Consider the following 15,619-nt stretch of genomic DNA (forward strand, 5'->3'; position numbering starts at 1 on the left):
GGCCTGGTGGTGTTGGGTTGATGGTTGGACTCGATGATCTTAGAGGTCTTTTCCAACCTTAATGATTCTATGATTCTATGATTCTAAGTATGACGTTATTCAGAAGATGGGGTGATCGAGATCAAGTGCTATGCAGCAAGTGTAACAGCAGCAGCTTTATTAGAAAGAAGCCTGAGCCACCTGCCAATATGCCCCTTCTTAATTCGTTATTCAGAAGATGGGGTGATCGAGATCAAGTGCTATGCAGCAAGTGTAACAGCAGCAGCTTTATTAGAAAGAAGCCTGAGCCACCTGCCAATATGCCCCTTCTTAATTTGCTAAACCCGTTTCAGCAGTGTACAAACCCTCCAAAATGTCCTCTGCCTCTCTGTAGTGCTTTCAGGACTGCAAGCCACAGGAGAGGTTTGTCAACTCTTCCAATAGGAAAGTTTACTAAGGAGTTGCAATATTCCAATATTGCAGTGGGACTCCAATCCTAGTTGTGTTCTATTTGAAGTGATGCTGAAATTGTTTTGCTCCGGTATCACAGTATCCACCACCCTAATCTCCCACCCCTCCCAGTGCAACCCAGCCTGCTGCTGCATTTGTTTTCAGCCTCCTCATTCTCTGTTGCAGACCAACAATAATGCTACCTACATAGTGTTTCCATGCAAGGAGTGGAGAAGCACAGGACCCGGAGGCAAAGCATAAGCTTTCTACCTTGAGTCCACCCTTTTCCCCAGTTTGCCCAGCCATAGCCAGCAAAAATCTCTCCTTTCTACCCTAAGATGCCACAGCAGAGCTGTAAGTGCCATTTAGGTCAAGAGACATCTGTTAATGCAGTGGTTGTTTGGGACAGAGGCTCCAGATGGGATAAGGAAAAGAAGGTCTCATCACCATCCTGGAGTCCCCCAGGGACTGGTCCCAGTCTCTAGTTAGGTCAGCTATGGAGCAGGAAGCTTGTAAGGGGAGGAGACTCCATCCACAAGTCTACTTCCCTCCACCAGCAAAATGCTCTGCTGTGGATAGTACTGCCCAACAGCCTCTTAATGTCCCATTTTGTTAGAGCTGAGGACCATGCAGAGAAAGGGGAATGTGGATGGGGAAGGAGGGAGGGAGTGTGGTCGTTATGCTCCTCTGTAAGCATCTATTTGCATTTTAGTGTAAAAAACCCTGACCTGCCCAGACCAGGCATACCCGTAGGCTCTACCTGTGGGGCACACCCCTGGGAGCTGGCAGCCTTGCACTGCATCATAGCAATTTTGCCAGATGCTCCATCTCAGTCAAGCTACAGTTTGAACCACAACCACCTTTTAGGTCAAGAGGGAAAAGCTTCACATCAGTACAACAGTGATATAATTACTAACTTCAAAGTGCAGTAATTACAGGTATTTCTTGTTCTTTAGAAGGCAAGGAAATTAAAATAGATCCCATTCTCAGAAGACTAAAATCTTCCAGGAAAGTTTCCCATGTATCTACAATATGGTTTCAAAAATCTAAAACATACATTAAAAAAAAAAAAAAGATGCATCAGGAATTTCCATCTGAAAAACAGGCTATTGGGCAAATGCACTGTATAGAAGATAAGCCACTGGCTACATGTGCATGTACAACTAGACCTCTTTTTTCTTTACTCAAGGAGCACTTCTGCCATCATTTCCTAAATCCGGGCTGGTCTCTGGATTCTCTGGCAGGGTAAAGACTTAGCAAAAAAGGCTGGAGTATAAGGCTAAATGGAGTGATTTAGCCAAAGTACTTCAGCTAGACTGATCTAGCTAAAGCTCTTTAGCTGAGGGGCCCTTGACTAAATCTCAGCTAAGATGCTTTAGCTAGATTGATTTAGCTAAAGCACCTTAACTAGCACACACTCCCTGAGCCAGGTTTCCCTTACTGCTCTGTCCTATGACAAGAACAAAATCATCCAGCTGATTTTCTCAGTCTCACAAAATTCACCCTACTGAAGTCCTAGAGACATCTGGAGAGTCAGATTTATTCTTCATATTATGTGTAATTAATATTAAATTGTGGAGACACTGTGGCTGTTCCGAAAAAGCAGCCAGGATACCCCATTCACTCTTAAATAAAGCAATTTGTCCTATAAAACAAAGGAGAGAACAACATAAAGAACTCCTACAACCTTAATTTATACAGAAAACCAGGTAAGGAGCTGTTTCAGAACTGACAGATGTGTTGAAAGGATGTATCCAGTGCTCACACCTGAATCACAGAACACACAACAGAAACCGTGATCAGGGTCCAACAGCTTCACAGAGTAAATATGGCAATTCCCTCAGTGCATGTAAGCAAAAGGGATAGATATTCCATTTTACACTAATCAGACCATTTAATTTTATTGTGGCCTAAAACATGAAAGTTATTTTGATGCAAGACAGACAGTAACTTGGTTAAACAACAGTGGGGGAGGCAAGAAAACAGAAGATTTTATACTCCTAATTAATGCAAGATGAACTCCAGATGTCTCTGTGGCTTTTCGGCATTATCACATGAGAAACAGCTAATAGGAGTTCTAAGAGCTCAAGACAAACGTGCAAGGCCATGCACACAAACACACTGAAGTCTATCCTGGAGAGTTACTGTTTCAGTACACACAGTTATGGAAAAATGGGTGAAGGGAGAGAGACAGAGGATTGAAGAAGGCAGGTCTTTTCGTTACAGCCCATTAATAAGACAATGGCAGATGCAGGAACAGCATGTCTCCCACCGCTCAGTTTATTATTTACCTACTGAACCACATTCCTACACAGAATGTAAAGCATGAAACAGCCCAGACCTAGTCACTCAAAAAGTATGGACTCTCTATATTGTGATTTGCTTACTGCAGAGAAATACTGTCATGATCAAGCATATGGATGTTTTATGTCTATCACATAAGAGAGCAATATAAAATCTGAGCAAGGACCAAAGGCCCAGCTGAACTACACGTAACATAACAGCTCAACTGGCATCTGGAAATACATCCATTTACCTATACCAGTATAAGAATACAGGTATTGACACTAATATGTGTGTTACCATTCATAGTCCTAGATTATAAATAAGAATAAATAAGAGTATAAAAAGGCCACACAATTGGATCAAGAGTCCATGAGAACCCAGTATCTCTTTTCTAACAGTCACTGTAAGGCTGGGGGAGGGTGGAGAAGAAGAATATACAATACTTCCAGCCCAACACTTCCAGCCTTCCCCTTCACCCTTCAACCACCTTCTGGTTGGGGATGTCTCAAGTCAGATGTGGTTTCTGTGTACTTACCAAGAGATTTCTCTCCTGTCATCCAGTGAATGCATGACAAAGAGATGCAAAGAGAACCAACTGCACAAAGAACCAATTTCTTTTGCTTTGAGCTTGACTCTTACTAGTCTTGTCTGAAGCCATTTGATCTACCTATATGAACAACTGTATCTACTTCCATTATAAAAGTAAGCACAAAAGCTCCCTTATGGCTTATTTCACTGAAGTTTAACAATGAAGTTACATATGATCTACAAGTAACTGACTCACCAAGCTCACCTACAAGTGACTCACTTATCAAGCTTACCTACCTTCAATAAGTCAAACCATACATTCTGTGGATTGTGTTGGTCACATCTGGACACAAGCAAAGAATCCACGCTTCTTTTCTTTGGTTTCTCTTTGGGTTTTGTTGTGGTTTTTTTTTTTTTTTTAAATTTAAAATCACATACTATCATATAGGAAATGCAAGAAAAGAAAACTTTTCATAAATATTTAGTACAAGTCATGCACATATTTAACACAGGATACAGGCTTTGTATTTTTCATGATTCTCACATTTTCTCCATTACAGGATACACTATTATGTCAACAGCATATTTGATAGAGTGCGGAAGATTTAGTAAAGTCAAAACCCAGATTATCTACTTACTATTTGTGATTTCCTTGGCATTGGTGCTGGTGGCTGGATTTGTGCCAAAGTATTTGTTGTAGAACCAGTTTGTGTTACTGGAATTTCACATACAGACTCTCCTGCTGCTAAGGTAAGCAAAACAAGTAAATTTTAGACATGCTTTAAAAAAAGTAAGAGTGATGATACAAGCTGAAACCAAATTAATTATTCTTTCAAGGATACAAATAATTTTATATCCCATGAGTATTTCATTTTTTTAATGGTTCTTTCTAAACAACTCAACAGAATTTTTCTATCCTTTTCCTTACCAAAAAGGCCTCGTTTCCCAAAGACAATTACCTAAGACCTTTAATAGTGCAGATATGCTGAAAGAGAAAAAAGCCTATAAAATAGATGAGAGCAGAACCAAATATCCCATTTCCCCATTTGTTCACTGCAGACTGTGTGCTTTTAGAACCCTTCTTTCCTAGTAAAGACCATCATTATCAAGATGCTCTATCCTTCACAGGAGACTCCTGACACAGATGGCAGATAGTCACTATCAAATTCCCCTTGGGTATGTCAAGGGGAAATAAAAAAGAATCACAGTAAGAACCAATGAACATAATATATACAGTGGAAGGGGAAACTGGGTAGGAGAAATTCCACTACAACCACCACAGAATCCACACAAACTTTACTTTGGGCGTTTTATTGAGATGACATTATTGTAATGTCCCAAAGCAGTAGTAACTTTGAACAATGAAAAGAGCAGAAAGAATAATGAACTTGGTTCATTATCACGAAAAGAGCAATATCAATTTGCAATTTAATTAAAAGTGACACTGTATGAGCTTTAGATTTTCAAACTAGAAAAACATTTTTCTATTCTAAAATGTGTATCTGTACCTTGTTTATGACACATGCAAACAAGAGAGGAAACTAACAAGTTTTCATAATGCATCCTTTGTTTGAGTGGGGTTTAGGTGAGGTTAGTTAAGCTAAGGCCCAGCTGGACTTGAATCTGGCAAGGGATGTCAAAGACAACAAGAAGGGCTTCTGTAAATATAGAGGTAACAAAAGGAAAACTAGGGAAATGTGGGCCCATTGCTCAAGGAGATGGGGGATCTGGTTACACAGGACATAGAAAAGGCTGAGGTACCGAATGCCTTCTTTGCATGGTCTTGGGCAACTGGCGCTGGGTGGCCCTGCTTGAGCAGTGGGGTTGGGCCAGATAACCTCCAGAGGTCCCTCCCAACCTCAACCATTCTGTTTCTTATTACTCGGCCACATTATTTACATTAATTGGCCCATAACTCTGTTCAGGCAGAAGAGCTTGAGGCATCAGGGCCTACACAATCAAGAGGAGAAACAACAAGAATGCTGGTACTGACTGTATTTAAATGTGTAAGGAAAATAAAAACCCAAAACCACTCTCCTTTAGGCTGTTATAACGATAGCTTAATCACAATAAAATAAATCTCTAAACCACAATTACCAGTTTGTTGTAGAGACCCAAGTCCTCTGGACTGCCCTTTGTTAGTTAAGCCAGGCGACTTCTCAGTCCTGTGCAGACAGTTAGAAATTCATCCATTTAAGAAATAAACAAGAACTTGAACCGCAGCAATAGAGTATTTTCCAAATTATAAAATTCTTGTCCTGTCTTCAGTATATTCTGGTGACAGCTATTTTGCTTTGAAAAATACTACTTTGCTTCCATATTTTTGATTACACCAATTGTAAGTTGCACTTAATTCAAAAATGTAAGGCAGAAGAATAATACAGCTTCAATGACTGCTATTTGTGTATAGCAGATTTTCTTTTCCTAAGTTCTGAAGTTCCTTTCACTGCTGTTCTAAAATTCTTTGTTAAAATTATGTATCCATATTAATCTGTATATTATAGCAAGCTTCAGCAAGTTGCTTCTCCCTTTTACTTAGTATAGTATATGCAATCAAAGGACTAGAAAGTGAGCTCAAAGGTCAAAGGTTGTTTACCTCTTTCATTCACAAAGGATCAACCACGTATATTATTTATCTCACCTACACACATACATGTCCCTGTATTTTACAACTATCTAAGTTTGTACAGGCTGTACTGTGCCAAATTTTCAGCGTCAGAGAATCCAAAAACTTCCCAGACAAGTTACTATGGTATTTCCCTATGCCTACTTTTGGAAAGCTTTCCCTAGTGTCTAACTAAATTATCCTTGCCACAATTCAAACAAAAGTCTTCTTTTTTAGAGCCATCATGAGATGTAAAAAGGAATGGCATAACCCAACACTTTGTACATATTTGAAGACGTGTATCTATGCTACAATTTCTTTTTTAAAAAATATAAGAGAATCTTATTTCTTCCAAACTTTTCTCACAGGTCATATTTTCTAGACTTCTCATTACCTTATTGATCTCCCCTGGTTTCTGCCTCACTGTTTTGTATCTTTATTTTACTGCAATACCCAAAACTGAACATAGTAGTCCAGCTGAGGCATTACTGATGTTGAGTCAACTGGAAGGATTAATTCATACGGTTTGCAGGCTATAATCAAACAATACTATTTCTCTTTGACTCTTCCACAACAGCATGAGTCGCCTGACTTACTTTTATTTATGATTCACTATGTCCTTGCAGATCCTTCTCTTAAGGACTTTTGCTTAATCATACTCTGCTGTTCTCCATGCTTCGTTTTAGTACTTAAGAACAATCAACTACAAAGTGTTGCTTACTGAATGACACCCCTCTTCTCCCTTGACTACTACTCCAGTTTCTCAAGGCTGCTTTGGATATAATCCTGTTTTCCAGTACACTTGTCCCTCCTAACTTTGTCCCCTGCAAATTTAAAAACGGTATTTTCTGTTCCAGGTCTCTCTACTCCTGCCACGAATGAAAATATTGAATGGAACTGAACCTATGCAAAGCACGTGAACAATAAATGGCACAATCAGACATAAGATCCCATTATCTCTTCTTTGTTATTAGATGAGAATAAGAAATGGATTATTCTTTGTGGCTTCTTATTTCCATCATGGCTAAGCATTCTGTAGATATTTGCAAGTCATACAATCAAATCACGAGGCTGTCTTGTTTTTACTGTGGGAATCCTTGTAACCTGCTCCCTTAGTGTCTGCCTTCTGTTCATTCCCATACTCCAGAACACATCACTGGCAAAAGTATGCATGCTTTATAGATTACTTGTATGTTATATACCATAAAATTGAAAAGTTACTAATAATTATGAAATATATTAAATACTAAAATGACACCAGTTACCCAGGAATAGGCTTTCTTTGAGAGATTCTACTAGGAGGTTGTGGGGGCAGTGGTGGTGGGGTTGGCTTAGTTTGTGGAGGAGCTGGTTGCTGTTTAGATTGCTGGTTCAAAGCTTCTATAATGCTGGCTGTCTTTGCCACTGGAGGTGGTGGTGCTGGAGAAAGCACATCTATAGAAGAAAGTTAGACAGTGAAATGGAATTAAATTTCTATTTACCATTTTGTTTTTTGGGTTCTCATTCACAGGTTTTCCTGTTACAGGATTTACCCCCATCCAAGAAAAATGCTTTACTACATGTAATCAATAACTTAAACAGAAAGCAATCCTTCCATTGGAAGGAGGACCTCTTTGGAAAGAGGTTTACCTTTTGTTTCACCTAGTCAAAGTCAGAGAGCTCACAAGTACTTAAATTCATTCAAGCATTAAAGTACAAGCAAAGAAAATTCTTACCAAAGTCAGTCGAATTCTTGAAAATAGTAGATCAGAATATATTTAATAAAGTGCTAATATTGTTTGCTCAATCAAGGCCTTCAATTTGTGTTTTATGGAAAAGTAACTGAGTGAATAATATCTGCAAAATTTTATTTAGAGGAATGTCTTAAAATCCTGTTATGATTCACATCTAACTAACTTCACATTAGGTTTAGCCGATTAACATCTAACTAACTTCACATTAGGTTTAGCAATTAATTAAAATTGCTATTGAATTCTTGAAACCACCGCAACAGCAGCTGGCAATGCATTAAAACATCTTTTTGCATTCCTACGGTCTGCAAGAATCAAGCACGATGTGGAGACATAGCCCCAGGCCGACATGTAACACTCATCTTTACAACTAGTGAGAAATGCAGCATTGAAACTATATATATACACAAGTGAAGAGCTCTTTAGCTCTAGTAATAGATAGTATTTCCTGTTGACCCTGCACTACACCATACAGTCCTCACTGGAACATCAGAGAAGACAGTTCATACAAAGTTACTGGATGGGAACGATAGGCCAAAGCTACAGTCACCAAAAGAGGAAGTATGAGTTGTGGAAATGGAAAAATAAGCCAACTATGATTAGATACAGCAGAAGGGAAAACAGGGGAAAGTGGAAACATACTTGTAGATGTTACACGCAATGGCGGCACAGGGGGATGAATAGCTGGTGGATCTGATGAAGACCTCTGCCTGCTTATACTTTCCACTCCTAAAGAATTTGTCTTCCACATTGCATTAGATGAAGAAATTGTCTGAATACCACTGCCAAGAACTGAAGGCTGAACTAAAAAGAGAGGAAAATACTGTATTATTATTATTGTTTACCCTAAGCACAAAGTGTTAATATTCACACCCGTGCTTTTAAAAATGGTGCAGCTAGACCACTACATTCAGCAATAGGAACCATTGCCATCCTGCTGGAATGCCAGAGCAGAAATCAGAGTCTGGTGTAAAAAATTACATAGAAGTTTCTGGGTGAAGTCTTACTAACACTTCACCTAAGTAAAATTTGTCTCCAGTCGTTGCTTTAAAATATGTCAATGCTTGAAAAAGCAGAAATTTCTCAATAAGAAGACAGAAGGCAAGTCTTGCTAACTTCTTTAATCCCTGACTGATAGCTGTAATCTCTCAGGTACTGCAAGAAAAGGACCTCACTCTCGCATGAGCATTAGCAGACATTGCTGACTCAAAGTGAAGCATCAGTTTTGACTTGGAATTGACATAAAACTGCAATTCTGAATTTCACCCAAACAAGAAGCTATAATAACTAGTCATGAAACAGTTACAAAGTACGACTTCTTTGGGGCCTCCTAAATGACTCCATTCTTATGCTGAAGAGCTGCCTCCCCATTTCATGAAAACACACTACAGGTTTTCTTCATAAAGCCAATATTTTGCACATATCATGCCACTTCTCCCTACTCAGCACATGAGCATCATATTAAGAAAAGATGAAACAAAGTAAGGTATGAATAAATATTAGGTTGCAGGGAAAAGCATAAAAGGCTCAGAAGACTTGGGGAACAGCCTAAAGCTAAGAGGATAAAGGAATAATAATATACCATAAGCATAACACCAACAACATCAGCAATCAACAAGAAGCTACGATCGATACTATTATAGCTTTTAACTAAGAATATGAAATAATAGGCGAATACATTGCTAGAGTAAAGAATATGAACTAATAATCTAAGTCAGGCAGCATGCTTTCTTGGCGTGAGTTGTGCTATACCGGTGCCAAAAAGTCTGGGGTTGGGAATGAAATTAAAATGACACTCTTTGAAAAGTGTCATTTAATCAAGGGCAAACAGTGGGTAAAATAGTATGGTTGGCCTTGATTAAAAATAACATCAAAGGGTAAAACAGTCTTTTTAACTATCCAATTGTATTACTAATTTAGAGATAGAATCTAACAGTTAAACAGACTACGCAAGCTCCTTGAGTGAATTTTCCTGTTTGGTGGGGAAAACATTCCTTTCCATCAAGTAAAAAAAGTGTCTAGATACTAAGCTCGGACTTCATGCAAAAATGTTAGATGAAAGGAATCCCACCTTGGTTAAGTTTTATTTGCTGCTAAACTTCCCCCAGTCTCATGCTACCCTTTTTAAGTAACGCAATACCATGCTGTTCTATTGTTCCCAGTTTTTCTGCCACCACAATAACACATTTTAATCTGACTTTTATGCTGCAGCCATTCCTCTGAGACCAATAACTGACTTTGCATATTACACAGATGTTCAATTTGCCATCTCAGACACAATCACTGGTGTATGGAGTCTTGCATTCTGACCTCTGCACAAAGGCAGAAGCCACTCATGTATGCCTAGAACATTCCCCACTCGTATCTCCTCTTACGGAGTCTGAATTACAGCACCACAGAAAATCATGTGTTTACATAGTTATTTTTCTTGAATTGAACTTTACATAAATTTAGCATCCATGAAAGCAAGCTGGATTAATAAAGGTATTAAAACAACGAAACGCACCGAACGTGTACTGCACAAAGAGGACCTGTACAGATTTCTCTGTGCTACTTTAATATGAACCAAACAGATTATATATGAAGAATGAAGTTCACAGCATCAGGTTTAATGGCAGATTTTGCAAGCACACAGCCCTTCTGAACCAGGATGAGACACGTGCATTTTACGTTGTTCTGCTGATCAGGGTATATCCAGTAATTGGCAGTTACATTTTCAGTCAGCTACCAGTTCTCTAAAATCATCCAGTTCTCCACATCGTGACACTTACACTTTTATTTCAACTACCTTGAAGCATATATTTATTAAGAGAAGACTTTGCAAGGTTAAAATCTCTCATGTTTTGCATACACTCTCCATTCTCCCAGGTCTTAAACCATTTTCCACAGCAGGCAAATGCTACTGAAATTGTACGTTTAAATTGAACTCTGACAGTGACATCTTCAAGAAAGAGAAGTATGAAAAGATGGAATATAATTTAAAAAAAAAAAAAATTGCTGAACTAAATTGACTGCAGGTCTCCATTTAATAAACTGTTTAACTCTATTGAGGTTACCAGGGCATTGTTTTCCCAAACACGATTGTGTACTTTCTTGCAGGTATACTGAAAATCAAACTCAGAACAGGTTGTGCAGATTCACTTCAAGTATATAAAATGAAGTCATCAATAAACTGTTCCAATACTTACCTGTGCAAAATAACTGTAAAAGAAAACCTAAAAATGTAATAATAAAAAAAATGTTATGACCCTGTTCTTCTAACATACAATGATATTTTCCAGTGCTAGTACCTTTGCCAATATTCCTTGGAGGTAGAGGAGGTGCACTACTTGTAACAGGTACTGCAGGCTGAATGGGAGGTGGACTGCCACTGAGTATTGCTCCGTATGTTTCATTCTGTAATATACTCGGCATAAATCCCCTTTGCTTATCCTTAGCAATGTTTGCTGCATCTCTTGCCAAGGACGCTACATTAGGCTGAAGTTGGTTTGATCCAAGTTGATAGAAGCTGACAGGCCTGTCCTCTCTCCGATTGGGACTGGGTTGCTTAAACACAACAACAAAAGTACTCACTGATACCACATTAGTTGTACTCATTTTACTTATTAGTTGATAGAAAGTTATTAGTTTCTAGAAAGAAAAAATAGCTTCTAAAATGCATTTTTGTTGCTTTTAATACATAATCTAAAAACTACATTCTGCCCTCTTCAAGACAAAGTAACTGTGCACATTAACAAAAGAAAGATTAAATGTGAACTGCATTTCAAAACAATTATAATTTTCTCATTTTCTCCTGTAGTATACTCCTAGGGTATAATATGGTATCCTTATATACACAGGACTATACTCCTATAGATAGTCAATATAGATATTCAGACTGGATCAAGTAAAGTTTCCCTGCATGAAAATACCAGGCAATATTTTCAAAAGTAAACAAACAACTGAAGATCCTAAACCTCATCTGAAGTTCAGCAGCGTTAGATCCCAGATGATCATGGTCTCAAAAACCAGACACAATTGCATCTAAGTATTCACCTGTGGCTTAGCCTACAACAAATTACGAGCCAAAACTTATTCTGAACTCTTTTTAGCTCACTAATATCGCTGGACAAGTTCGGGAGATTACTTCAGTTGGCAGCTGGGATGGAACATTGCTCATCCCATGCACGTTATCAAATGAGATCTAATTAGTTGTCTTTGAGATTTACAGCAAGTCATCTGCTTGCTATGCACACTTAGCATTATTTTTCCTGTTTCAACAGCAAGCATAGTAATTATTGTTATCAAATGATAATTAAAATAGCTGGAGTTACAAATTCATGTGGCTAGTACAGGAATGGGTTGTAACAATCCACAGCTCAGAGAGCATAAATATGCCTTTAGAAATAGCGTTAGATAAACACGTTGCTGACGTACTGTCTGTATGAAATTAAAATAACCATTTATAGTAATAGCATTTAGGCAGAATAAAGATTTACACCAACAGTATCACAAATAAGCAATCGATTTTCCTCTAAATATATTCAATGCTTACTCTGGATTGATCATGTAGGGCCTTTAGACATGTTATAGCACAGCATTATAGTTCAAAGATTTATCAGAATGATGTACGTGACAGCCAGACGCATTAATCCCTACCTTTACTTTGGCTTAGCAGCCTCACTCCTCACTGACTGACACTCACCATTCCCTGACCTCTCCACTGTCCTCGTTTCAGTATTTGTTTCAGCCCACACTTGCTTCTGCTTTCTAAACCAGCAGAAAATTCTTTTGTTTTGTTGATATAGCTTTTCACTGGTTTACCAAACTGAAACCACTCAATACAGGGACAAATGTGTGCCAGAATGGAGGCAAAATATGAGGTAGGACCAGGCAGCCAGGGTGTGGAACAGCAGCAGAAACCAGTTTGATTGTCTTAGCCTTCTTTCAGGTTAGAGTCTCTTTTATATGAAAAATTCTGGACTAAAAGAACTTCCATTTCAGACATGACCTTTTCTGACAAAGATTACAAAATCTATTTAATTGCTTTACCAGAGAGAGACAAGCCCAATAGCTTTACATCTATAAACAGAACTCTGATGTGATCCTAAGCAACAGCAGTATTCACCAGTGCATTCAATGTAGTCACAGACACTAGTCTGTGATTAATAGTCCTTAGTCTCCTTTCAAAAGTCCCTGTAGTATAAGTCTATTAATAGTGGGCAGTGAAGTAGCAGTTTCATTACTTTAGCCTCATTGCTGAGTAGCGGGTAACTTCCTATATGAGGTGTTGCTCAGGGACTAGCCAAAAAGAGAACGCTCAACTGCAGAAGGCAACTGGCAACAATGAAGGAAGTGAGGGAAAAAACAGATCAAAAATACAAATTTAGAGTGTCCCTGAAGGGGATTTGATAGATATCTAGTTGTAAAGTATCCAAAAGGTTTTACAGCTGGAAAAAATGAAATCTCTAAGACATAACAGAAAATTTCAAACTGCTTTATCAAAAAGGTCATCATTACTGCTGTTACTATCTGGATAGTGATACAATACGTAGGAATACATAAATACCAGGATATAATATGAAAACTCACCCGGAAGAACTGGATTTAGCAGCTCAGATTCCAGATTCTTGCACAGATACCAAAATTCTCAAGAAAAATCTTAAGAAAATTCTAAGAAGGTAGCAATTGTGCTTTGAAAGGAATGGCTTGTGACACATTTTTTGCTCTTTGTTGCTAACTCTAGTTCAAGTCAAGCACCAGAGGTAATAGCTATCTTGGACTAAAGAGACAGGACACAGGGAGAAGAATCCTATGCAGACAAGGTCTTGCAAAAATGGTATTTTGCAACAGAGGAAACTTATTGGTGTCAAAATTAGTCTCCAAAACATTACGCCAATTCAATGGTCTGATGGCCTAGCATTTTTAAGACATTCTGTGAAGGCAAAGAAATGAACCTATGACTGTCAGGTTTTAATATTTCTGAAAACAAAGAAAAACCCAACATACAAGATTTGGTTTTATGTTATTAATTAAGTATTAGCAATTCATGCCCTAGCTGAGATGAGGGACTTTGCAGGAGAAGTATTAAAATGCTAAAACTTGTAGAAAGAAATAAGTCAAATTTCATTATCCAGAGGAGAAAGGGGTTTTTGTTAGCTACTTTCAAGAGAAAAAAAGGTTGTGCTAACATCTGAAGATTAACTAATATAAAGCCTATTGTGTATTCCTTGCACTTTATAAAGGAAGCAGAAAAGGCATAAGCAATTATAACACCGCACACACAAAAAGAACAAAAACATGTGCTCAATACTTATATGGAATATTTCAAATTATGAAAGTTTCAGAATGTCATTAGTATTTAGGAGCCTATACGTCATTTCAAATTACTTGGCCCCTAGAAATCCAAGCCATTTTTAAGTGTTGTTCAGGTATCAAAACATGGTGGTTTGTTCCCTGTCTGCATGCTCAGGTGCTTAAATACTTTTTGAAGTTGGTCCCCAAATTGGGAAATTAAGTTTTGAAAATGCAATGAATTTCCTATGCTACTGGAATACTTTGTAATACTTGTAATATGACCATCCTTGGAGATATTCAAAAGCCATCTGGACATGGTCCTGGACAACTGGCTCTAGGTGACCCTGCTTTTGCAGGGGGGTTGGACCAGATGACCCCAGAGGTCCCTTCCAATCCCAACTGTTCTGCGATTCTGGACCCAATAGCACCACAACACCACTAGAAATTTCAGGTATGAAAAGGGAGAAATACAAAAATATTTTTACATGAAAATTCAGAATTAAGACCCTACTCTGCTATTAATGGATATGGCTTATTTAATGTACAAGTTTAGTTCCACTGAAGACAAGCCAGTGCGTAAACTGTTCCAAAATTAAAGCCATCGACTGGAGCTGTTTCACAAACATGAGAAGATGATATAAGGTGCCTCTCTTTGTAAAGGCAATTTTCCTAGCTCATGTTAGTTCTGCTTCACGATCAGCAGATCTAAATATTCCTGATGTATTGAAACAAACTGTTGACTCCATTAAGAAAAAGATATCACATCTGGCTAATAGTAATTTCATCATCACCACACAGTCATATGTTTTATACCTTATATTAAAGAGGAAAAAGACAACAAACTATAATTTAAGGAACTAATATTTAAGCTACTACATTTTTCTACAGAACTTCATTTCACAGTGTCTTCACACCAATAGTAAAAAGCAGTGTTATTGAAATCATTATGAACATCATGCTCACACAGATATGTGTACAGAAAAATAATAACGTATTGATACAAACCTGCAGCTTTTCATCCACATCATCATCACTTTCGTCCAGATCTTCATGGAGTAACCGCCATTCATATTCTACATGAACATGAGAATTAAATCTTCCGGACAGTGCTTGAGTAAGCTAAGGAAAGAAGGATGACTGTTGACACCTATGTTATGTGCAGTACTTATTTTAAAACAACATATTTTAAAACAAACAAAAACCACATATAGAAGGAACCTTGGTTTCTAAGTACAAATATTACTTTTATTTTAAAAACAGATCTCAGTAATCTGGAAAGCTACTGCACTGGGGTAAGTTTAAAGAATTAAGCTCTGTGACCAAACACAACACAAATAAATCAAAAGCAACTAGGCTTTTCATTAGCCATTGTAGGTCCATTCTCCATTGCAGGTCTATTCTCCATTTTCTGACAAGAAGCACCACATCCTATTTGCTTTGATTTAGAAATTGCAAGTCAAAGAAATTAACTGCAATGACAGTTTTTTTTGACTCAGACTCACTTATCAAGAAGCCTTGACCCCACTAATCCATTTTTCTTGCTTACTGAAAGTAGTGATGGTAGCCAACTTCATAGAATCATAGAATCATTAAGGTTGGAAAAGACCTTTAAGATCATCGAGTCCAACCGTCAACCCCACACCACCATGCCCACTAAACCATGTCCCTAAGTGCCTCATCTACATGTCTTTTAAATACTTCCAGGGATGGGGACTCAACCACTTCCCTGGGCAGCCTGTTCCAATGTTTCACCACTCTTTCAGCA

The 15,619-nt window shown here is 38.0% G+C and overlaps 1 protein-coding gene across 1 annotated transcript in view; it reads right to left on the reverse strand.

Moving 5' to 3' along the window:
* The window catches only part of ASAP2 (ArfGAP with SH3 domain, ankyrin repeat and PH domain 2), a 71,146-nt gene that overhangs the window by 3,750 nt on the left and 51,777 nt on the right, over positions 1-15,619 (reverse strand). Inside the window, exons 21-26 of the mRNA XM_019471085.1 lie at positions 14,860-14,973; positions 10,869-11,124; positions 8,221-8,382; positions 7,114-7,282; positions 5,341-5,408; positions 3,882-3,985 (exon numbers count right to left, since the gene is read on the reverse strand). Of these exons, the coding sequence (XP_019326630.1) occupies positions 3,882-3,985; positions 5,341-5,408; positions 7,114-7,282; positions 8,221-8,382; positions 10,869-11,124; positions 14,860-14,973 (873 nt within the window). The remainder of the gene's footprint in view (positions 1-3,881; positions 3,986-5,340; positions 5,409-7,113; positions 7,283-8,220; positions 8,383-10,868; positions 11,125-14,859; positions 14,974-15,619) is intronic.

This window comes from Aptenodytes forsteri, unplaced genomic scaffold (assembly GCF_000699145.1).
Source record: "Aptenodytes forsteri isolate BGI_AS27 unplaced genomic scaffold, ASM69914v1 Scaffold94, whole genome shotgun sequence".
Classification (NCBI taxonomy): domain Eukaryota; kingdom Metazoa; phylum Chordata; class Aves; order Sphenisciformes; family Spheniscidae; genus Aptenodytes; species Aptenodytes forsteri.